This window comes from Gracilinanus agilis, chromosome 2 (assembly GCF_016433145.1).
Source record: "Gracilinanus agilis isolate LMUSP501 chromosome 2, AgileGrace, whole genome shotgun sequence".
NCBI classification, from domain to species: domain Eukaryota; kingdom Metazoa; phylum Chordata; class Mammalia; order Didelphimorphia; family Didelphidae; genus Gracilinanus; species Gracilinanus agilis.
Window position 1 is genome coordinate 288,245,046 of NC_058131.1, and position 23,859 is coordinate 288,268,904.

The following is a 23,859-nucleotide window of genomic DNA, read 5'->3' on the forward strand; positions in this document are numbered from 1 at the left end:
TTAGGCTCCCCACACTGCAGCAATTCACTCAGCTCTTCTGCCTGAACCCCTAAATTATCTCTGTTGGGTTTTTTTAGCCATAGGATTTAGAGCTGGGTGTCAGCAGACCCCTTCTCCAATCTCACTTCCCACCTGAGCTCATGGTTTCAGAGGCATCAAGTCCAGACCTGTCAGGTGAAGAAGGGATTGGCTCTGTATGAATTGGCCCTAAAGGGCAGAGTCAGAAACAAAGGCTGGAAGAAACAGAGGGGCAGATTTAAGCTTAATGTAAAAAAAAAGAACTTGTCAGCAATTAGAGCTGGCCCAAAGCAGTAGTTTTACTTCACTGAAGTTCTTTAAGCAAATCCTGGCTCCGTTGACTTGTCAGAATGTTAAGAGAACCCATCGTTCTTCAGATATGAACTGGACCAGAGCAAAGGCTCTTGATCTGTTTTGAATCATGGACTCCTTTGGCAGTCTGGTGAAGCCTGTGAACCTGTTCTCAGAATAATAGTTGTTTGGTTTTTTTAAATCATCATTGAAGGAAATGTTAAATTTCAGAAAGAGGTTAGTGAAAAATGAAGAATCCCAGACTAAGGACTCTTGGACTAGAGGATATCTGAGGTCTCTTCCTCCTCCTGGATTCCGTGAGAATGAACTCTCTTAGAGGCCAGAATCGAACACGTAGGGCTGTCTGGGATGGGGTGGAAGAAGGCAAAAAAGGTCCTTTCTAATTCTCTCCCTCTCTTACCCTCACTTCTACCCCCTGGCCATTGGTCTCACACATTTCCTTTTTTTGGGGTTTCCAGGGGATGCTGTGTACATGATGAATAATGCAGAGAGAGAAGAATATGTAGAAGAAGATGCTGGCATCTTATACGTAGGGAGTGTGAATCGAATCAGCATGGTTGGCTGGAATTTTGGTCAGGTAAATTAATAATAAAGCAGCCAGGGATCACATCCAAATTTCCTGAGTGATCAACTTAAGAGAATAAGTTGGATTCTCATTTGTCTATAGCTTATGTGTTAGTCATTTGATTTAAAAAAATACATCAAAATCTTTTTGACCCCTACTCTAATGTAAAACCTGGAGCCCCACACTCCTGCCCGGCTCTTCTCCCTTCATTTTACCTCTAGAAGAAAACACAAGGCAACTAGGTTTCTCCCAGCTTGAAAAATTGGACCCACTAGTTATAGTCTTAAAAAACAAACAAACAAACAAACAAAAAACCCTACCTTCTGTCTTAGAATCAATTCTAAGTATTGATTCCAAGGCAGAAAAGTAGTAAGGGCCAGGGCAATGGGGATTAAGAGATTTGCCCAGGGTCACACAGCTGGGAAGTGTCTGAGGCCAGATTTAAACTCAATACCTCCCATCTCTAGGCCTGGTTCTCTATCCACTGAGCCACCTATTTGTCCCATTATACAGCCTTGGCCAAATCACTTTCCTCCTCTGAGCTTAAGGCCAAATGGGGGAGGTTGAACTTTTTGTTATTGCATAGTCATATCTTTGTGATCCCATTTGGGGTTTTCTTGGCAAAGATATTATTGTGGTTTGCCATTTCCTTCTCCAGCTCATTTGACAGATGAATAAACTGAGGCAAACAAGGTGAAGTAACTTGCCCAGGGTCACATAGCTAGGAAGCATCTGAGTCCACATTTGAACCCAGGGCTTCCTGACTTAGACCTAGAGCTCTCTCCACTGAGCTACCTAGCTGTCCCATTGGAAGTGGACTAGATTCTCTCTAAGATCCTTTTGAGCTCTAGCATTCTTTGTTTTAAAGTCTCTTCCAGCCTTAATATTCTAAAAAGTGTCCCAAAAGTCATAGCACAGTAAAAGCTAATGAGGTGGGGGACAGCTGGGTAGCTCAGTGGATTGAGAGCCAGGCCTAGAGACGGGAGGTCCTGGGTTCAAATCTGACCTCAGACACTTCCCAGCTGTATGACCCTGGGCAAGTCACTTGACCCCCATTGCCTACCCTTACCACTCTTCTGCCTTGGAGCCAATACTCAGTATTGACTCCAAGACGGAAGGTAAAGGTAAAGGTTTTAAAGAAAAAAGAAAAAAAAAAAAGCTAATGAGGTATTGAAAGCTCCAGACCACACTAGGACTTTTGGGAAACCCTTTCTTTTCTAAGACGCTTTCCAGTTCCAATGTTCTATAGGATAAATATGGTTCTCACTCACCATTCGGTAATACGAATGGGTTGGGCTAAATGGCTCTGAAGGTCCTCTCCAGTTCTAAGTCTATGATCTGGGTTCTAAGGACCCTTCTAGCCACTCTGTGTGCTGTGTTCAGGGCCACAACTAGGGCTATTTTTTCCTAGGACAAAAACAATTTGGGAAGGTCCAGTGGATAGCATCACTGCAGAGAACAATCTGACTGTGGATGTAGTCACTGTAGGAGAAGAGAAAGGATTGTGGGGCAGCTGGGTGGCTCAGCTAGAGAGCCAGACCTAGACATGGAAGGTCCTGGGTTCAAATGTGGCCTCAGTCACTTCCTAACTGTATGGCCCTGAGCAAGTCACTTAACCTCAATTGCCTACCTCTTACCATTCTTCTGCCTTGGAACCAATACTTGGTATCAGTTCTAAGACAGAAAGTAAGTGTTTAAAATTTTTTTTAAATGAGGCCTTTGGGCTTTTTTAGTTCCAGAGCTATGAGTGATCTAAGGGTCCTTCTAAGTTTGCTGTTTTATGCTTTTGATGTTCTAAGGCCTCTCCTAGTCAAAACCTTCAGTGGTTCTCTGCCAGCTTCAGTGACTTTAAATGCAATGACAGCCCTGCAATACCCTCGTCTCCTGGCCAGCTTTCTGGTGTTGTGCCGAGCTGCTGCCGCACATTTCCCAGATTCTCCCACTGCAGGACATCTCCATCCTCCAGCTTGAACCCCTAAATTATCTCAGACTTTAAAAAATAGGATCCTAGGATTTATATTATCTGGTCTACCTAGAGAACAAGTGACTTCTCTAAAGTCCCAGCACACTTTTCTCCTCCAGTTTGGGTAGGCCGGCTCAAGGGAGAAGCAAGAAAAGAATCCTTTGGCCGTCCCTGCGTGGGTGCCAGAAACCCCCGAGGAAAGGGAACCTGGAGTTTATCTTGTGGCCCTCTCTTAGTGCCCTCTACTTCCTTCAGTACAGGTTACAAATTGAATATTAACTCCAGGCTTCTCTTTCTGAACAGTATGAGGAAGATATCCTGAATATTTGCCTCACAGTCCTGGACCGGAGTCTCAATTTCCGCCGTGACCCCGTCACCGACGTGGCCCGAAGAAATGACCCGAAATATATTGGCCGTGTGCTGAGTGGCATGGTAAGAAAAGTATTGTCCAGCCCGCAGCTGAGGTCCTGGGCCATTCTCCCTCTGGCCCTGCCTCATGGTTATGCTTCTTCTGACTTCTTGGTCGATGTATCAAGGGCCTTCTGCCCAGAACACAAGGCAGGGTTCAGCCTACAAAAACTAGTACTGCCAAGAGCCAGAACCCAACACAGGAGAAGGGAGACAGAACATCAGGACAGTCCCCCCAAGTGTCTCACACAGCATGGGGCAGGGAAAAAAGTAAGCATTTATTTAAACAGCATCTACTATGAGCCAGGCACTTTGCAATCATAATTTTATTTGATCCTCACAACAACCCTGCAAGGTAAGTGCTTTTTACATTAAAGGCCATTTTACATTAGTAGAAACTAAGTCAGACAGAAGGTAAATAACTTGCCCAGGATCACACAGCTAGGAAGTGTCTCAGACTGCATTTAAACTCAGGGCTTCCTAACTCTAGCTGCCACCAGTCAGAGGCCCTAGCAAGTGCTCTGGATTTGGAGTCTGAAGATTCAGTGTCTAGCCCAAATATTCACAGGCTGGGTAGCCTTGGGCAAGTCACTTCTCTTTCAAGGCTTCATTTCCTAAACTGTAAAATAAGAATAATAATTCTTAAATCATCTGCTTCTTAGGTATGTTGTGAGGAAAATGCATTTTAATCCATAAAAGACTGTAGAAATGTAAACTAGAATTGTTATTATTATATAGTATATTATATATAATAATATTATATTATATAATAATAATAAATATAACAATAATATCATTATTCTCTTGACCCCAGCTCTGCCACATCATACAAAAACATTCATTCAGCAGTCAAGCAAGCAAGCATTTATTAAAATACTTTGTCCTGGGGGCAGCTGGATGGCTCAATAGATTGAGAGCCTGGCCCAGAGATGGGAGGCCCTGGGTTCAAATCTGGCTTCAGACACTTCCTAGCTGTGTCACTTAACCCCCATGGCCTAGCCCTTACCACTCTGCTGCCTTAGAACCAATACACCGTATCAATTATAAGGCAGAAGGTAAGGGTATAAAATAAAATAAAATAAAATAAAATAAAATAAAATAAAATAAAATAAAATAAAATAAAATAAAATAAAATAAAATAAAATAAAAAATACTTTGTCCTGTGCTGAGCTGTAGGTGAGATACCAAGAGAAAAGATACATAACCCCACACATTACAGGATGGAGAGCTGAAAGCAAGCTTAAATGTTGCATAGGTCACTTTACATATGGAGAAACTGAGTCCCAAAGAGGTTCATTGACTTTCCCAAGGTCACCTAGATAATCATTAGAAAACTGAGTTTCGAACCCACATCCTCCAAATCCAATGTTGTTTCTACTCTGCTCTCCCCACTGAGCATATGGTCCGCTAAAAGAGATGAGATGTAGACAAAAGCAATTCTACAAAATAGATAGTGAGGAGAGGTCAGAGTAGTTGTACTAAGTGTTCATAGGAAAGCGTTACATCACCTGTGTTAGGATGGGGGGGGGGGCACGCCAGGGTGGCATGGGAACTGAGCCTCAGAGGAGTTTCCAGGGCCAGCTTGCACCAGGGTGCTGTAATGGGGGCTCTCCACCGGCTCACATCCCTGGCCCAGTTCTTGTCCTCAGGAAGCCTCCTGAGGGCACCTCCAGCTTTTTCGCCCTTCCTGGGAGAGGGGCCGGGTATCTTGGAACGGGCTCGGCCTTCCCGATGGAAGTTAAAGAAACTGAGAATCCTAGAATGTTAGAACTGGATCCAGGGCTCTGTGAGCTCATCTGTGGCCCAGAGAAAGGAAGTGATGTGCCCAGGCTCCGACCCAGAATTATGAGCCGAGGCAGAGCCACCATCCGGGGCTCCCCACTCTCTGTGAGGCCCCTTCTGTTACACCACACTTGGCTTTCTACGAGCATTAAAAAGTTCAAAGTCAAAGGGATGGCTTTAACTTATTGCCTGTCCCCTGGTTAATTAACTAGAAATCGCTTTACCTTTCAACTTGTTAATTAATTCAGTTGGCTAGTGAATTATCTTAGCTAAAAGGTTAAAAGGTAAAGCAATCTCTCTGGCTTTGAACTTCAACTTTTAATGTTTTAACAAGTTAATTGAAGTGACTTCTTAGAGCCAGGCCAGACACCCTGCCTGTCTGATCTAAGAGGTCAGCATCTTTATCAGGGAGCCTTCAGAACATCACCACCGCAAACCCCCATAGGCGTCTGAAATCCTCCCTTTGCTGTGTCTCCTCCTGGAGATCACTTCCTCCCAGAGACAGCCAGATGGCCTGAATTCCAAGTCACGAAAAACTCTCCCAATCATTCATAGACATCTAAAGTTTGCTGGGGGGAGGGTGCAGCTGGGTGGCACAGTAGATGGAGAGCCAGGCCCAGAGATGGGAGGCCCTGGGTTCAAATCTGGCCTCAGACACTTCCCAGCTGTGTGACCCTGGGCAAGTCACTTAACCCCCATTGCCTAACCCTTACCACTCTTCTGCCTTGGAGCCAATACACAGTATTGATTCTAAAATGGAAGGTAAGAGGTTTTGGTTTTTTTTTAAATAAAGTCTATAGAGACTTACACATCACCTCACCCAGCCTCTTCATTTTACAAGAGAAGACAAAGAGGCCTGGAGGAGACAAAACTTAGTCACTGGCAGGGGCAGGTTTCAAACCCAGGGCATCACGGAGAGGTGGAAGGATCTCCGGATTTGGAGTAAGAAGATTTGAGTTTGGACCGCATCAATGTGACCTTGGACAAGTCACTCAGCTGCTTTGCATCTCAGATTTCTCACCTGTGAAAGGAAGAGGTCCCTCTGCACTCCCTACAGCAAGGGGCAGCAGCATTCATTGAGTGCCTTCCTTCATTAAGTGGAACATTCAATTTTGGGGGACTCTTTAGAGAGCTCCCTTAGAACTCTAACATTCTACAAGTTAGGAAGGTCCTGGCCAGGGAGGTCCTGCCCTGCACCCAGCCCGCCCTCAGTCAGGGATCCTGGAGTCTGGCTTGGGTGGCGGCTGCTGACTCATCCTTAGCCCTTTAGGCAAGCCTCTTTATCTCCCTACGATTTCTTCAGCTGCCCCTCCGAGCTGATCCCTCCCAAACTCCCTGCCAGCTGGGCTGGGCTGGCTGAGCGACACTAATTGCCACCTGTAGAACCATTTGAAAGGATCCCAGCTCCTCGGGAACCCGCTGATTACTACTTTCCGTGCTGGGGCCCCGGTGATTCAGGAGACAGGGGACCCAGGGCAGAATCTTTCATCTGGGCCTGTGTGTCACAGATCTCGTGATGCCACAGTGTGGCCCACAAAGTGGGAGGAGGAGAGAAAGATCTGGAGGACTATGGCTCAACTGCCAGTGGAGGAGTGCTCTGCTCCAGGCAGCTTGTTCCAAAGAGAATCCTAGACCTGGGCTGTTAGAGGAGACCTCAACAGCGCTGGCGAAGACCTGGCATATGTGCAGAGCCGGCACGGGGGAGCTGCTCTGTCCCCCCTCTGCCCGGCATGCCAGGACATCTTTTGCACACCTCGCCCCTCTGTCCAGCTGCCCAAAGCAAGCCCTTTCTCCCTCTGCTCTCTCCAGTAGTGCAGGGCTCACAGATAGCTTGACTTTGCTCTCTGGGCACTCGAACCCAGAAAAGGATCATCAAGGCTGCCTTAGAATATTAACTATCAGAGCTAGAAGGGTCCTCATATTCATCCAACTCTCTCATTTTATAAAAGAGAAAACATTCCAAAATAAGTCTCTTATCTGATAAAACTAAAGAGTTTTAAAAATCGTTATCGTTAAGAGTATAGCAATAGGGGACAGCTAGGTAGCACAGTGGACGAAGCACCAGGCCTGGAGTTGGAATGTCCTGGGTTCAAATTTGGCCTCAGACACTTTTAAGCTGTGTGACCGTGGGCAAGCCACTTCACCTCATTTGCCTAGCCCTTGCCCTTCTGTCATAGAATATGGCAGAAGGTAAAGCTTTTAAAAATAATAGTACAGCAATAACAAAATCCATAAAGAAAAATAGAGAGAGAAATCCCATTCAAAATAGCAAAATATCTAGGAGTCAGTCTACCAAGAAACATTCAAAATATATAAATACAACCACAAAGCACTCTTTAAAGGAATAAAGAATGACAAGTAATTGAAGGGATACTCACTGCTTATGGCTAAGCTATATAAATGTGATAAAAATGATGGTATTACCTAAAATAATTTTAAAATGAATGCTTTACTAACCAAACTAACAAAGGAATAGTCTATAGAGCCAGACAAAATAATAACAAAACTCATTTGGAAGAACAAAAAGTAAAGAATCTTAAGGGAAAGAAATTCTTTTTTTTTAAACCTTTACCTTCCATCTTAGAATCAATACTGTGTATTGGTTCCAAAGAAAAGTGGTCAGGGTAGGCAATAGGAGTTAAGTGACTTGCCCAGGGTCACATAGGAAGTGTCTGGGGTCAGATTTGAACCTAGGACTTCCCATCTCTAGGACTGGCTCTCAATCCACTGAGCCACCCAGCTGCCTCCAAGATAAATTCTTAAAAGAAGAATGAAGAGGCAATAGTACTTTTACACTTCATATTATAAAGTAGTAATCATCAAAAATATTTGGTATTATTTTAAAATAAGGGGAATGGGGGGCAGCTGGGTAGCTCAATGAATTGAAAGCCAGGTCTGGAGACAAGAGGTCCTGGATCCAAATCTGGCCTCAGACACTTCCTAGCTGTGTGGGCAAGTCACTTAACCCCCCCAATTGCCTAGCCCTTACCACTCTTCTGCCTTGGAACCAATATACAGTATTGATTCTAAGATGGAAGGTAAGGGTTTTTTTGTTTTTTTTAATCTAACAAGAGGTTGTTTATAGGAAATAAATTTAAAACAGAAAGATTTCAATAGATTTAAATTCAGAGATTGGTCTACCATTTTCCATGTTTTTGCTGTCAGGAAGAGTCTTGATAATAACTAATGACATCAAAATCTATTGAAGTAGAACCTGAGTCCCACAGTAAGTTAAGAGCCCCCGTAGCTCTGGACTCCCAAGCCACAGCTTCCCTCTACTCCGTGCTGAGCACTTCTTCTTCTCTTTGACTCCTTCCTCTCCTCATCTATCCTCCACCTTCCAGAGCTGACTAGGCACAGCTATTTTTCAGATCAATGGCAACGACGACAGCGGTGTGCTCTCTGGGAACTGGAGTGGGGATTACTCTGGCGGCAAGGACCCCAGAAACTGGAACGGCAGCGTGGAGATCCTGAAGCAGTGGAAGAAAAATCGTTTCCAGCCTGTCCGCTTTGGCCAGTGTTGGGTCTTTGCTGGGACCCTGAATACAGGTACACTGTGGGAGATGCCACCTGGCTGGGTCAGTTCAAAAGAGTGAACCCATTCCCAAAAGCCTGTCCCCAACGCCCATCCCTGAACTAAGAGTCAGGAGACTTGGGTTCCAATTCTGAATTCTCCCTTTGGGAATTTAACATCACAGAGATCCAGTAGAAAGGGGATAATCATACCGTACTACCTGTCTACCAGATGTGCTGTGAGTCCAATGCTTTCTGAGCCTTAAATTGATTTATAAATATAAGTTATTATCATCCTCCTATTACCTAAAGAAAGGGGAGGGAGGCAGCTGATTAGCTCAGTGGATTGAGAGCCAGATCTGGGTTCAAATCTGACCTCAGACACTTCCCAGCTCTGTGACCCTGGGCAAGTCACTTGACCCCCATTGCCAAGCCCTTACCACTCTTCTGCCTTGGAGCCACAGTATTGACTCCAAGATGGAAGGTAAGGGTTAAAAAAAAGAGAAAGGGGAGAAATAACAGACTTATCCAGGGAATGGAATTAGACGTGGAGGGAATCATGTGGCTGGCCAGACCACAGCAATGCTCTGCTAAATGATAGCAAGGTTGTGGCCGGCTCCGGCGGGCTACATAACCAGACCAGGGAAATTGCTGCTCCTCAGAGCGCACAGGTGAGTCGTGTAGGGTGCCTCGAGGCAGCGTATGGCATGAGCACCGTCAGCACCATTTTATGGGTGAAGGAGCCAAAGTTCAAAGCACTGCGCTGAGCTGCCCACGGCTGCATGGCCAGCAAGGGTCAGAGCCAGCTTTCCAGCCCGGGTCTCCTGTGGCGAGGGCATCCGTGTCTGCGCTGCGCCACTCCCTGTCTGCCCCTGAAGATTCCTGTAGGAAAATACTGCGAGGAATAGTAAAATGCCGTATAAACGGAGGTTGTCACCACCACCATCACCGAAGCTTTCTCTCTGGTTTTTGGTCTCCAGTGCTTCGATGTTTGGGGATTCCTGCCCGGGTGATCACCAACTTTAACTCGGCCCACGACACGGACCGCAGCCTGACCGTAGATGTCTACTACGACTCTCAGGGAAACCCACTGGAGAGAGGCAGTGACAGCGTTTGGTAAGCGCCTGTTCTTTTCTCGATCCTCCCCTTAGGGCAGCAGGGCATCCCTCTGTTTGTATCTCACAGACTCACACGTAGGTGTGAAGGGAGAGAAGGCAAGAGGTTAGAGAGGTGGGAAGAGGAGAAATGCAGACACGTGATAACACACAGACGATGGCGCATCTAAAATTAACCCAACCCAACATACATGATCTGATAGATGGAAATACACAATGTGGTATCTTGGTAACAGGTTACCCAGAAAACACACTGCCACAATGGTTTGCTTGCTCTTTGGAATTAAGCCTAATTAAAAGAATGTATTTTGGAAATTTCATCTAATGGAAACAGTTTTAAAATTATAAAAACTTTAGAAGGGCTTTTAGAGCTTAAAACTGGAAGCAACCTTAGAAAATAGAACACTGGGGGGCAGCTGGGTGGTGGCTCAGTGGATGGAGAGTCAGACCCAGAGATGGGAGGTCCTGGGTTCAAATCTGGCTTCAAACACTTCTCAGCCATGTGACCCTGGGCAAGTCACTTGACCCCCATTGCCTAGCCCTTACCGCTCTTCCGCCTTGGAGACAATACACAGTATTGACTCCAAGATGGAAGATAAGAGTTTTAAAAAAATAGAACACTGGAGCTCAGAGGGACCTCAGAGCCAAGAATTTCAAAACTTGGTAGGACCTTGGAACATTTCTGAGCTGGAGGGGTGCATGGAATAGAGAAGGTTAAAGCCAAGAGGCTTCTTGGAGATTGCTAATCCAACACTCAGTCTACTTGGGAAGAACCTGAGGCCCACCAAGGTTGGCCAAGATATGAATAATGAAGCGGTAGAGCCAAACCTATAATCTAGACCTGGGTTCCAGCTTGGGAGAATCCTGCACTGCCACCCCATATCATTTAAATCCCTTACAAGATTTGTGGGAGATGCAGTGGAAAGATCTGTGCAGAATCCCACATCACTTCCCCTACCCTCACATCTGCCTCGCCTCACCCCCCAGATATGCCAGGAACACGGCCCCTAACTTTGCATCGGCCTCATAGGAGGCTGGGGCTTAGGTGCGCGTGTTCTTCCAGAAGCCGCCTGAAGGTCCCTGAGTGCCCCCATCACAGCTTCTCTGAGTCCTAAATAGAAAACAGCAGGGCCTGACCCCTACACCCATTCTCTTATCTGCCAGGGATAGTAGAAATTAAAGATCAGAAGACTCAGGGTCTGGTCCTAGCTCCGCCAGTGACTGGCTCTGTTTCCTTCCGCAAGACGTTTTCTCTCTGGGATTCAGTTTCCTCCTATATAAACTACGCGGAATGGATCAAATGATCTCCAAAGTCATCCTTAACATTATGATTCTCTAGCTGTCTTGTCCCACCTTTTTGCAGTAGCTGCCCCTCCCAGGGAAGACACTCCCTCTTTCACTTAATCCCTACATTTATCTGGGGAAAGAAGGCCCAGAGCCATTTAGGCTGGGTATGTAATAACAACCTGTCTTTGCGAGAATTTATAGCATAGGATTGTGTTATTCGTCTTTCAATGGAATCCTGTGAAGAAAAGGTAATAAATAACCTTGATTTTAGCCTAAACTATATAACGCAACTCTATTTTTGGTCAGAATCCATCTGGCACCACATGGACAAGCTGGAACAAGTCTAGAGGAGAGGGGTCAAGGTGGGGAGGGACTTCAGAATCATGGCATGTAATAATAGCTAATATTTAGATAGCACTTACTATGTGCTAGGCACTGTGCTAAGTTCTTGACAATTATTATCTCTTTTGATCTTCAGGGAGGTAGGTGCTATTATTACCCTCACTTTACAGATGAGGAAACTGAGACAAATAGAAGTTATGTGATTTGCCTGGGTCATAAGAAGCCAGATTTGAATTTTGGGTCTTCCCAACTCCAAGCTAGGTGCTGTAGCCAACTGTGCCATTTAGCTGCCCCTAAATGTGAGGATCAGTTGAAAGAATCTAAGGTTGAGGCAAGTAATGGCTCAGTGGATAGAGAGCCAGGCCTGGAAATGGGAGGTCCTGGGTTCAAATGTGACCTCAGATGCTTCCTAGCTGTGTGACCCTGGGCAAGTCACTTAACCCCAAGTGCCTTGGCTCTACTGCCCTTCTGCCTTGAAACTGATATTTAGTATTGATCCTAAGATAGAAGGTAAGAGTTTTTTAAAGAAACGTAGATATCAATTTAGATATAATAAAAGGAATTCCTGATCAGATAGGGGTTAGGCTTAGAAGTCCCAAGTTCCCGTTCACCTCTTGAGATTCTATCAGTGGTGCTTTGATTTTCTAGAACCCCCAAATCGTGGGATTTTCTGATCCATTGCTGCACCGGTCCCCTCCCTGATTAGTAGGTATTATTCAAGAACCTTCAGACCTTTGTGCAGTAAGTTGGAGTCACAGTCTGTCCCTGCTCTTCTCCCAGTTTTCCCCAGTGGGCATCAGTGGTAACAGATCCCAGGGCTGGAAGGGAAGGAGTGTCAGCCCCTCTTTAGCCAAATTCACAGGCCCAGCTTGCTGAACTGTGTCCTGGGATCACCACAGGGCAGAGCAGACCCCATCTGTGATGCCAAGATGGTCATTCTGACAAAGTAAGCAGCTCCCTTTGGGAGGGCAGATGGTCAGATCCAAAGGAAAGCAATGTTGAGCCAACACAAAGTATCATTCCTCAAAGGACTTTTCTTAAATTTGAACCTTCCTTCTCCTTCCACAACCCAATTCCCAAGTCAGAAAATATAGCAGCCTCAGTATCCCCCAATCTTTAAGTCAGAGACAGGATTTCTTTTTTTTTATTGCAAGGAGGTAGGAAATACGTTTGTCCACGGGAGAGACTCCTAGTGGGGAAAAGAGTTTGGCTGGAGGGTAGAAGACTTAGTAGTAGAAGTTCTTATTCCTTATATAACCTTGAGCAAATTCCTTTTCTCATCCCAGCAACAGTTTCCCTATTCTTAAAATGAGCCTCCTTGATCCTAGACGATCCCCCGAAGCCCTCCCAGCCTTACCAGGCCTCAGAGCCGGCGCAGCCCTCCAGGGCGACGTGGACTTCTCAGACCACCAAGTTCATCCCACAGCTTGACAGCAGATGGCAGAGGGAGGCTGCGGCTCTGCAGGCACGTCCCCAGAGCCCGAGGGCTTCTCTGTGCCGCCTCTGTCTGTAGACACAAATGAAGCCCCAGTCAGTCAAGGAGCAAAACGGAATAATCTGCCACAGTTAGGCTGCGGTTAACGCTTACCTGGATGCTTCCTCCTGTGCGCGTGTCTTTGTGTACATTGCATTTGTCAGTGTGAGCGATCTCGCTTTACTAAATCCACAAACGAGATCTTGTATTTCCTGTGTTTGAGGAGCCCTTTGGAAGCCCAGCCCTGGGCTCACTGAGGCAGGCCTGACGTTCATTCAGGACAACATGAGATGGTTAAGAGCTAAAAGGGGTCTCAGAGGTCATCTGATCCAATCCCTGTTTTGAGGTAAACTGACTTTCCCAAGGTCCCCCCACATCATACCTAGCAGAGTATGGATTGGGACCCGGATCCCCAATGATGAATTCAGCATCGTTTCTATTTTGTCATTGTACCCCTTAAATGTCAGTACTGAGGGGAAAATCCTTTTCTCTTGGACACAAACTCATAGAATTTCAGACCCAGGAGGCACCTGAAAGACCATTTATTCCAACTCTTTCGCTTTCTCTTTCATCTCCTCTTGAACAACTATCTAAGAGTAAAATATTTCCAAGGTTGTGCTATTCCTAATAATGCCAACCTGATCAAGAATGACAAATCTTTTTTTGAACACTTCCTGTGTGTATTTTATGATAGAAAGTTGGAGGAAATTGGATTGCTGAAGTTAGTCAGAGGGACAAGACAAACTCTGCCCTTAAGACATTTATAGTCTAGTTGGAGAAATGCAGCTTCAGATGCCTGGTGGGCAGCTAGGTGGTGCCATTGTGAAGCACGCTAGGCCTGGAATCAGGAACACTCATCTTTCCTGTGTTCAAATCTGGCCTCAGATACTTACTAGCTGTGTGACCCTGGGCAAGTCATTTGTCCCTCTTGGTCTCAGTTCCTCATCTGTAAAATGAGCTGGAGAAGGAAATGGCCAACCACTCCAGTATCTTTGCCAGGAAAACCCCAAATGGGGTCACCAAGAGTCAGACACAACTGAAAAATGACTGAATAACCACAAGACACGGACTGTCGGATCCTTAGAACATTGACTCTCAGATCTGGAAAGGACCTTAGATTTTGGAGTCTTCCCAGATCATCGTTGTATTAACAAGGAAAGTGAGAATTCAAAGAAATGATGTGACTTGCTTATTGTAATACAGAGAAATGGGCATGTTCTATACCTTCTGGAAGCTCTGCCTTTGTGGCCCAGAATGATGACATTTGCCAACTCTGACTTTCCCTGTAAACTTTCTCCACAAATGTTCCCCACCTCTGACTTGCTACTATTTCCATAGTCATGGAACCTGTGAAACAGGAATTGCTTTCTGTAGCTACTCCCTGAGACAAGAATTTACATACTGGAACCATCCTGCTATAGTCATGAAATAGGAACCTGAGAAACAGGGTCCTCCCTAGCCATGTGACCTTGGACAAGTAACTTCACCCCTCTGGGTATTGATCAGACCAGATAGCCTCTGAGATGGCTTTTAGACCTTAATGTTCTGGGTTCCAAGATTCCTGGCAGCCCTGCCTTTTTTGTATTTTGTATCCTAAAATTGTGTGTATTTAGGTGCCTTCTAGCTCTAGTTTCTGTGATTCTCTGAGCTCAAAGGAGCAAGGTATATACCCCAAACAGCCGGAGTTCTCACTGCAGATGCCTTTAATCTCTTCTCCATGGTAACGGCAAAAATTGCTACCTTTTTAACTCAATTTCCACATTTTCCTTTCAGGCTAAGACTCTTATCTGCTAAACCCAATGACTTTTTCCTCAATGCCCCATCTTTCTTGCTGTCATACAGCATATCATCCCCTGGTAGACGCTGGGTCTCTGGGCCTCTGCTTCCTCCTGGTTCTCCTCCTATCTCTCTGAACGTTCTTTCTGGGCCTCCTTTGATGGTTCAGACTTCAGGTTCAGCCTCTAATTGTGAGCGGCCCCCAAGGGTCTGCACTGGGCCTCTTCGTTTCTTTCTCTATATTTTGCTTTTTCTGTGAACTCATTAGTGTCCATTGGTCAGTGATCATTTCTCAACTCACAGGGCCACCACCCTAGTTCAGGCCCTCCTCATCTCTCATCTGAACTGCCTATTGCAGGAGCCTCCCAGGCAATATCTCTGCCTCCAGGCTCTCCTCCTGCCAATCTGTTCTTTTCTCCAGTAATGCCAATCTCAAAGAGAAAGGGGGAAAAGAGATTAATCCATTCATATGTGACTTAGGTTTTCTTTTGTTTTGTTTTTAACCTTTACTTTCTGTTGGTATCCATTATAAGAGAGAAGAGTGGCAAGGGCTACGCAATGGGGGTAAAGTGACTTGCCTAAGATCACACAACCGGGAAGTCTCTGAGGTCACATTTGAACCCAGGTCCTTCTGACTCTACTGACTGGCAGTGACTTCATTTTAAAATATAATATTATTGGGGCAACTGGGTGGCTCAGTGGATTGAGAGCCAGGCCTAAAGACAGGAGGTCCTGGGTTCAAATCTGGCCTCAGATACTTCTTAGCTGTGTGACCCTAGACAAGTCACTTAACCCCTATTGCCTAGCCCTTACCATTATTCTTCCTTGAAAGTAATACACAATATTAATTCCAAGACAGAAGGTAAGGGTTTAAATATATATGCGTGTGTATATACACACATGCATAATGTTATCTGTGGTTTGTTGTATTTTTATTTTTTGTATTGTATTTTTATTTTATTTATTTTGTCAAATATTTTCCAATCACTTTGTATTGTGGTTCAGTGATTCCAGACCTGTTTGACACCTATGCTCCACACCACTGCCAAAGTGATGTTCCTAAAAATATCACTCCCCTTCTCAAGTTCTGGTGGCCTTGTTCTTGCCTTTTTGATTCAAAATAAGCTCTCCTGCTTGATTTTTTTTTTAACTCTTACTTTCCATCTTAAAATCAATACTAAATATCCATCCCAAGACAGAAGAGCAATAAGGCCAGGCAATTGGTTTTAAGTGACTTGCCCAGGGTCACACGGCTAAGAAGTGTTTGAGGTCAAATTTGAATCTAGGACCTCCCATCTCCAGATTTGGCTCTCGATTCACTGAGCCACCTAGCTGCCCCTTTGCTTGATTCTTAAAGCTCTACTCAATCTAGCTCCCGCCTGTTTCTAAACTTTCTGCTCATCACCCTTCTTCACAGATTCTGTAGCCTAGCCAAACTGGCCTCTTTGCTATTGCCTTTTATCTCTCATTTCTTAGCCTTTGCACAGACTGTTCCCTTTGCAGCTAGGTGGCACAGTAGTGGATTGAGCGATGGACTTGGCGTCAGAAAGGCTCAAGTTCAAATCCTGTCTCAGTTATTTGCTAGCTAAGTGACACTAGGCAGGCCATTTAATCTCCCTCAGCCTCAGTTTCCTCATCTATAAAAATGGGGATAATAATAGCACCTACCTCTTAGGACTATTGTGAGGATAAAGTGAGATCATATTTACAAAGCCCTTTGTCAACCTTAAAGCTCTACAGTATTTTTGTGTCTCAGATGCACCCCCTCGTCCCTTTTGCCTCTCGGAATCCCCAGCTTCTTTTAAGGCTTAGCTCAGATGTCACCTCCTACACAAGACCTTTCCTGGACCCCGTATCCATTGTCAAGGTTCTCCCATACTACTTTGAATTCATTTCCTTGAGTAAATGTTGTATTCTGTCAGTAAGACATAACACCCTGAAGGGCAAAGACTAGTTAGTAGTTCTCTATCCCTTGCACCTAGCAAAGTGCCTGGCACATAGCAAATGCTTAACAAATGCCTGCTGAATGATAAGGAAAGACCGTTATGGAGAGTTTAGAAAGCCCAACTCCCAGCCTAGAGGCATGGCTATAATTCAGTTCAACAAACCTTTTCTTTTTTTAAACCCTTACCTTCTGTCTTGGAGTCAATACTGTGTCTTGGCTCCAAGGCAGAAGAGTGGTAAGGGCTATGCAATGGGGGTTAAATGACTTGCCCAGGGTCACACAGCTAGGAAGTGTCTATGGCCAGATTTGAACCCAGCATCTCCCATGTCTAGGCCTGGCTATCAATCCACTGAGCTACCCAGCTGCCCCCTCAACAAATCTTTATAAGTGTTCACCACATGCAAAGCACTGTTCTAAGGGATAGTTACACAAAGGCAAAAAGGGGGAAAATGCTTGTCCTCCTGGGCCTTGCATTCCACTAAGGGGGTTGCAATCTCTACACAGACAAATAAAAAATAATTTCAAGAAGGAGAAGGCACTAATGGAGCCTGGGCAGAGGGCCGCACAGGGCTTGGATTTGGAGAAGTTCTAAGAATAGGCTTTTATCTCTCCAGTGTAAAACAGTCTCTTGAGAATATTCAAATTGCTAAATATAATGAAGGTCTCCTGGCCCTAGCTAACCCCATAGGAGGAAGGAGTTTGGAATGTCAAATCCTGAGGGTTGATTGAATGCAGGGACTAAATCACTAGATTATGGACTCACTAGATTGTGGATAGAAACATTACCTGTTTGACCCTAGGCAAGTCATTTAACCTCACTGGACCTCAGTTTCCTTATCTATAAAATGAGAGAGGTCCCTTCCAGATCTGTGATTCTATGATCAAGTCTAGCCTTCTCCAAGAAGCCCACCCTGACCATCCCAAACCCAAACTTCTCCTTTCCCTAAACCTTTGTGATGTTTATTGTCTCAGGGAAGGTTAACATAGTCTCTTAGACTGCACAGTTATTTTTGCAGTGCCTATTCTCTCTATTAAAATTCTTTATCATCTCTGCTAATAACAGTAGTCACTTCTCATTTGTGAATTACTTTTCAAAAGAGATTTCATGCCCAGGAACTCATTCAGTTCTCACAACATTCCAGAATGGAAAGCTGAGCAGATATATTATTCCCATTTTACAGAGAAGGAACCTGAAACTCAGAAAAGGGAAGCAAATTTGCCCAGGATCACACAGGTAGCAAGTGAAGGAGGCAGAAATTGAACCTTTCTTTTAAGTCCAGTGTTCTTTGCACTAGACCAGTGGTTGTCAAACTTTTTTGGCCTACCGCCCCCTTTCCAGAAAAAAATATTATTTAGCCCCCTGGAAATTATTTTTTTAATTTTAATAGCAATGAATAGGAAAGATAAATGCACCTGTGGCCATCACCACTCTCCTGGATAGCTGCAGCACCCATCAGGGGGCGGTGGTGCCCACTTTGGGAATCACTGCACTAGACCAAACTCCTGGCAGGAGGGATTTGTATTTCTTTGTCCTCCAACTGTGCAGATCCTGGGGCTTTGCCGAATGTGGGTTGATTGAATGAATAGATCTGGGAACTGAGTAGAGATGGGTACAACTACTGGTATAGCTGTGAGTACAGATCAGTTCATAGCTTGAGAGATCACTGTAGCAAAGTCACAGAATCTAGGGGTGCCTCAAAAGCCATCTGGTTTAAATCATACTTGAATAAGAAGCCCTCAAGAGATTAGACTTTCTTTGTATCATAGAAGAAATATCTCCTTTTTGAGTTCATGTAAATAACTGCTGCTGAAATAGTTCTACTACAACACAAAAATTTTAGAGGTAAAAACCTAGTTTTATTATGCTTAAGCAAAGGTTCAGAGGGGTAGAAAAGTAACTCCTGAATCCCAATTAGGATTCTAGTAAGATTTCTTCCAGTCAAAATTACGTCAGAGTGACAGAAATAATTCTTTTACATAGTTCATCCTTGTATATTCTTTCAGGCTGTAAAGGTTAAAAAAAAAAGATTCATAACCCCTTGCTTCCTTCAATATTATAAAAGTTTAACAAACTTAGTTAAGCAAAGTCATAATCTCATATATCCCCTAAGGAAGCAAACCTTGTTAAACAGACTCTATAGGTAAACTAAGTCAAGTTATAGATTAAACACCAAGTTTACAGAATACTATGTTTCAAAACTACAAGGATACATTTTAAGAAAGTCACAATGGGCTAATTAAGAGGAAGGGATTTACATATCAGGAAGACTTGGCATCAGGAAAACTCTTCCACAAATATAATATTTTTAGGAAGTTTTAAAGATTTTATAGTCCCTTTTTCTTTTCATTTGGTTTCTTATCTCAAGAATGTTTAAAGTCTTCCCTTAACTCTGTTGCTTCATGAATCAAGTTTTGGTAGGGTGAAGTTAATATTAACAAGAGACAGGCTTTTAGTTAACCAAAAGTTGTAGGAGAAATCGCATTGAGCTACAGATTATAAAAAATGACAAACAGAAATTTTTAAATTCCCATCAAATTTGCTGAAAGTCCTTCAGTGATGAGGAACCTACTAATCTCCTGAGGCTACCCACTGTATATAGAATAGTTTTAATTATTAAGAAATGTTTCCTGATATCAAGCTTAAGTTTGATTCTTTGCAACTTCCACTCATTGCCCCAATGCTTAGTACCTTGCCTGGCACATAGTAGATACTTAATAAACATTTATTGCTTGATTGCTCCTTGTTTTGTCCATTAGGCCAAAAGAACAAGCCTAACCCACCTGAAAGATCTTCAAATACTTGAAGATAATTTATCCACCCTTGAGAATTCTCTTGTGCAAGCGAAACATCCCATTTTCTTCAACCAGTCCTCATATCACATGGTCTTAAAGCATTCTACCATTCTAATTGCTCTTCTGAGGATCCTCTCTAGCTTTTCAAAGCATTTTTAAACTATGCTCACCAGAACTGAGCAGGATGCCCCAGATGTTGTCTGATGAGTTCAGAGTATGACAAAATGATGACCTCCCTGATCCTATTTCCTGGGCATCTCTTTGAGGATAGCCTCAGACTAAAGAGAGAGGGTGGCATCATGGCTACAGAGCTTGTTTTGGAGTCAGGAAGGCCTGGGTTCAAGTTCCCTATTTGACACTTAACCTGTTGTATAACTCCAGGCAAGTCACAAAGCCAAGATCATGAAGTATAGAGATGTTGCTGGCCTGCAACAGTAGAGAGAGTTTCCTCATCTAGAAGTTCTCAATACTAAACAAGTCACAGGTCAAGTCTCTATCCCTGTTCCAAGACCTCAGGAGGTTTGAGGCTCCTATTTCACAGTTGTAACTCATATTAATCTTGCAGTTCACTGAAGACCCTCATATCTTTTTTTTCCACACAAACTGCTAGTGAGCCCAAATTCCCCTATCTGGTACTTGGAAAGTTGATTTTTTTAATATAATGATAAGACTTTAGATGGTTGCCTATTTGATTTAAAAGTCATGTTAGCTAACCCTCTCAAACTGTCACCTGAAAATTTGATATGTACGCCATCCGTGCCTTTATCTGTCATTGATTAAAATGTTAAACCATATGGGATAAAGCACAGGTCCCTGAGATTCTATTATTGCCTTCTTCCAAGTTAGCATGGAACCTTTAATGAGCACTCTTTGGGCCTAGTCACTCAAACAAGCCTGAATTGGTCAAAATGTATTATTGCTTAAACCACATTCTGCCATCTTGTACATCTTGTGCATAAAAATAGTAAGCAAGACTCTCAAATAATTCACTAAGATCTCGGGAAACTGTTATTTGTAACATTGCCATGATATACCCTTCAAAAATTATTAACTTTGAATACCCAGACTTTACTCCCTCCCACATACACCCTTTACTGCTTTCAGTCAGACTCTTAATCCCTATTGATTTTCAATCATCTCCAAACCCAAAACAACTCCCATTTTTAATCATTTAGAAGTTTACAATGTGTTTTCCTTGCAATCACCCTGTGAGATAGGTAGGGTGAATATTATTCATCCTGATTTTGCAGAATAGGAAAATGAAGATCTTAGAGATGACATGACCACATAGTAAGTGCCAGAGCAGGATGGGGACCCAGTTCTTTTGTTTTGGTTTGGTTTGGTTTTTTCCTGGCCTGTGCTATTTCCATTATCCCATACTCCCTCTCAGGAGCTTCAAGAGAAGTTTGTAGATGCTTGAACTTGGTCCTGGCAGAATTTCACTAATACAAGTTATACTTAAGTTTTATTTTGGAGGCTTTTATGGATTAAACTGGGAGTAGAGAGAGATGCAGTAATGAGCTACTGGGATTAAGACCGTAGGATGGGACCTTGCCCAGAGACCTTGTGGGAAAGAGAGAGCAGTGCTTGGAGGGTGCCTGGCACATAGTAATTATTTAAGAGATATTGTTTATTCTTTGAAGAACAAAATAAGCAGAACCCAGAGAAGATTGTACATAGTAACAGCAATATTGCACGATAATCAACTGTGAATGACTTGGCTACTCTCAGCAATACAAAGATCTGGGACATTTCTGAGGGACTTGGGACAATGAATGCTATCCACCTCCAGAGAAAGAACTGCTGGAGTCAGAATGCAGATCAAAGCATATAGTTTTGCACTTTCATTTATTTGTGTTCTTATTTTGGGATTTGGGGTTTTGCATGAGTGTTCTTTGGCAAAAAATAAACAATATGGAAATGTGCTTTGCATTATAATATAGGTATAACCCAGATTAAAAAATGTATATTGTTGATTCATGTTCTCTCAGAAAGTCAAGAGGTGCAGTGGAAAGGTCCTTGGGCTGGAAACCTGGTTCTTCTTCTGCCAGTAATTAATTGGGTTATCTTGAACAAATCACTTGACCTCATTTCTCTATCTATAAAATGAGTGTAATGATCTAGTTGACATGACTCTAATGCTCTAAGTAACTCTGATTTGGTCATTCAGGAACTTCCATGTCTGGAATGAAGCCTGGTTTGTTCGAGTTGACTTGGGCCAAGTATATAATGGATGGCAGGTTTTGGATGCAACCCCACAGGAGAGGAGTCAAGGTAACATAGTAAAACTAAGTTGGTCTGACTTTCCCTTGAATATCTCCTTGGTCCTGGTATGTGGGTCAGCAAAATATTTATTTCTTCTATTAATGGAGAGAAATGGGGAAGATGACATAGGTGATACCAAAATTATTTCAATTTGTCTTTGAGATGACATTTTCCCTAGCAAATTTAATTCCCTTATTTTGATTGGTTTTGACTAATAAAATAAATTTGCATTCCCCTAACCTCATATCACTTAAAGATAGGGTAGGCAACTACCCTGAACCATACTATAGGTATTAGGAATCCATCCTGGGATTTAAAATTTACCAAAGGAAAACTTCACAAATGACTACTTTCAACATGTCATATGGTCTGCCCCAAAACTTTCAGTGGTTCCCTTCTACCCTCAGGATGAAGTCTGCATTTAATAATCCAGCCTTACCACCTATATTCCAATTTTATCTCCCATTTTTGTCAACCTCAGATCCTCTGTTCCAGCATGACCATACCATCCCAAAACTCAACCATACCTTGTGTTCTTTTTCTGTCTTTTCTTAGTGTCTGTAATGCCCTCCCTCCTTCTCTCTATGAATCCAGGTTCTATCCTTCTTTCAAGGTCCTGCTCATTTTGACAGGGAGCTCACATGGGTCTCTCCTCATTTTTTAACTCAGGGGATCATGAGAATTTTTATCATTTGAAAAGATGAATCCATTGGTTAACTAGTCCAACCCAAATAGAGGCCATTAGCTTTTCATAGGCACCTACAACTTAGAATTGGATGAGACTTTGGACGTCATGTTTTCCAATCCCCTCATTTTATGTTTGAGACTGAGAAAGGTAGCATGAGTTAACCAAAGATACATAATTAAGTGATAAGAGATCTAGGATTTGAAATGAAGTTTTCTGACAGCAAATCTATTGCTGTTCCTTTTTTGTTGTTTTTGTTGTTTAATTGTATTTTATTTACCCCCAATTACATGTAAAAACAGTTTCCAACATTTTAAAAAGAATTTTTATTCTTGAATTTTCTCTTTCCTTCCCTCCCCAACACTCCAGTGGGATGGTAAGCAATATGATATATTCTTTATATGTGCCATCATGTAAAACATATTAATCTTTTCCATATTAATCTTTTTATGGAAGGAATCGCAAACAAAAAAAGTTAAGAAAGAAAGTGAAAGAAGTTTGCTCTGATCTGGATTCAGATTCCACCAATTCTTTCTCTGGAAGCAGATGGCATTTTTTATCATGAATCCTTTAGGAATGTTTTTTATCATTGTGTTGCTGAAAATAGCTAAGTTATTCACAGCTGTTTGTTATAGAGTATTGCTGTCACTGTGTACAATGTTCTCCTGGTACTGCTTAGTTCACCTTGTTTCAGTTTGTGTAAATCTTTCCAGGCTTTTCAGAGTTCCTCCTGCTCATCATTTCTTACTTATAGCATAATAGTATTCCATCACAATCATATTCTATAACTTACTCAGTCATTCCCCAATTGATGGGTGTCCCCTCACTTTCCAATTCTTTTCCCCCATAAAAAGAGCTGCTTTAAATATTTTTGTACATATAAATCTCCCCCCCTTTTTTTATGTTTTTGAGATACAAACCTGGGAATGGTATTGCTGGATCAAAAGGTATGTACTGTTTAATAGGAATAGGTCCAAATTGCTCTCTTGAGTGGTTGAATCAGTTCACAACTCCCCCAATGGTGCGTTGGTGTCTTTATTTTCCCATATCTGTTCCACTTTTTGTCATTTTCCTTTTCTGTTTGATAGCCAATCTGATAGGTGTAACACCATTTCATTTTTCAGAGTTACATGGCCCAGAAATTAATGCCTTGTCTCATCTTTGACCTTTTCTAACATTAAAGGATTCAATTGGGAAAATATTTCTCAAGAGCTTTTTAAATGTAGAATGCTATGCTGGGGCTGAAGAAGATAACAAAGTTCAGATAGGATGTGCTCCCTGCCCTCAATCTACCAATCCTTTGGTACTTGAACAAAAATGTTTCTAGCCTTTTATATTATAACCTATTTGTCACATTAATCATTCTTTAATGTAGTCATGTAAGTCCCTCAAAATTAATGATCCATCCACTAGTTCTAGTACTTCTCATCAAAGGGTAAAGGCCCTGGAGGAACGATGTAAAAATGATCCTGCCAAACTTCAGTTTGACTCTGCTCCAACACTAGCAAATATAAGAACACACAGTATGGTTTCTATCCCTGAGGATATCCCCTTCTCAATGGAGAAACCCACACAGAAAATCTAACAATCCTGGGAAGCTTATGACAAGACCTCGG

The 23,859-nt window shown here is 43.1% G+C and overlaps 1 protein-coding gene across 1 annotated transcript in view; it reads left to right on the top strand.

Annotated features, from left to right (window-relative positions):
• Nucleotides 1–23,859, top strand: part of TGM3 (transglutaminase 3) — a 131,473-nt gene that overhangs the window by 93,050 nt on the left and 14,564 nt on the right. The window contains exons 4-8 of the mRNA XM_044659705.1: nucleotides 789–907; nucleotides 3,162–3,290; nucleotides 8,420–8,597; nucleotides 9,542–9,677; nucleotides 21,464–21,567. Coding sequence (XP_044515640.1) covers nucleotides 789–907; nucleotides 3,162–3,290; nucleotides 8,420–8,597; nucleotides 9,542–9,677; nucleotides 21,464–21,567 — 666 coding nt within the window. The remainder of the gene's footprint in view (nucleotides 1–788; nucleotides 908–3,161; nucleotides 3,291–8,419; nucleotides 8,598–9,541; nucleotides 9,678–21,463; nucleotides 21,568–23,859) is intronic.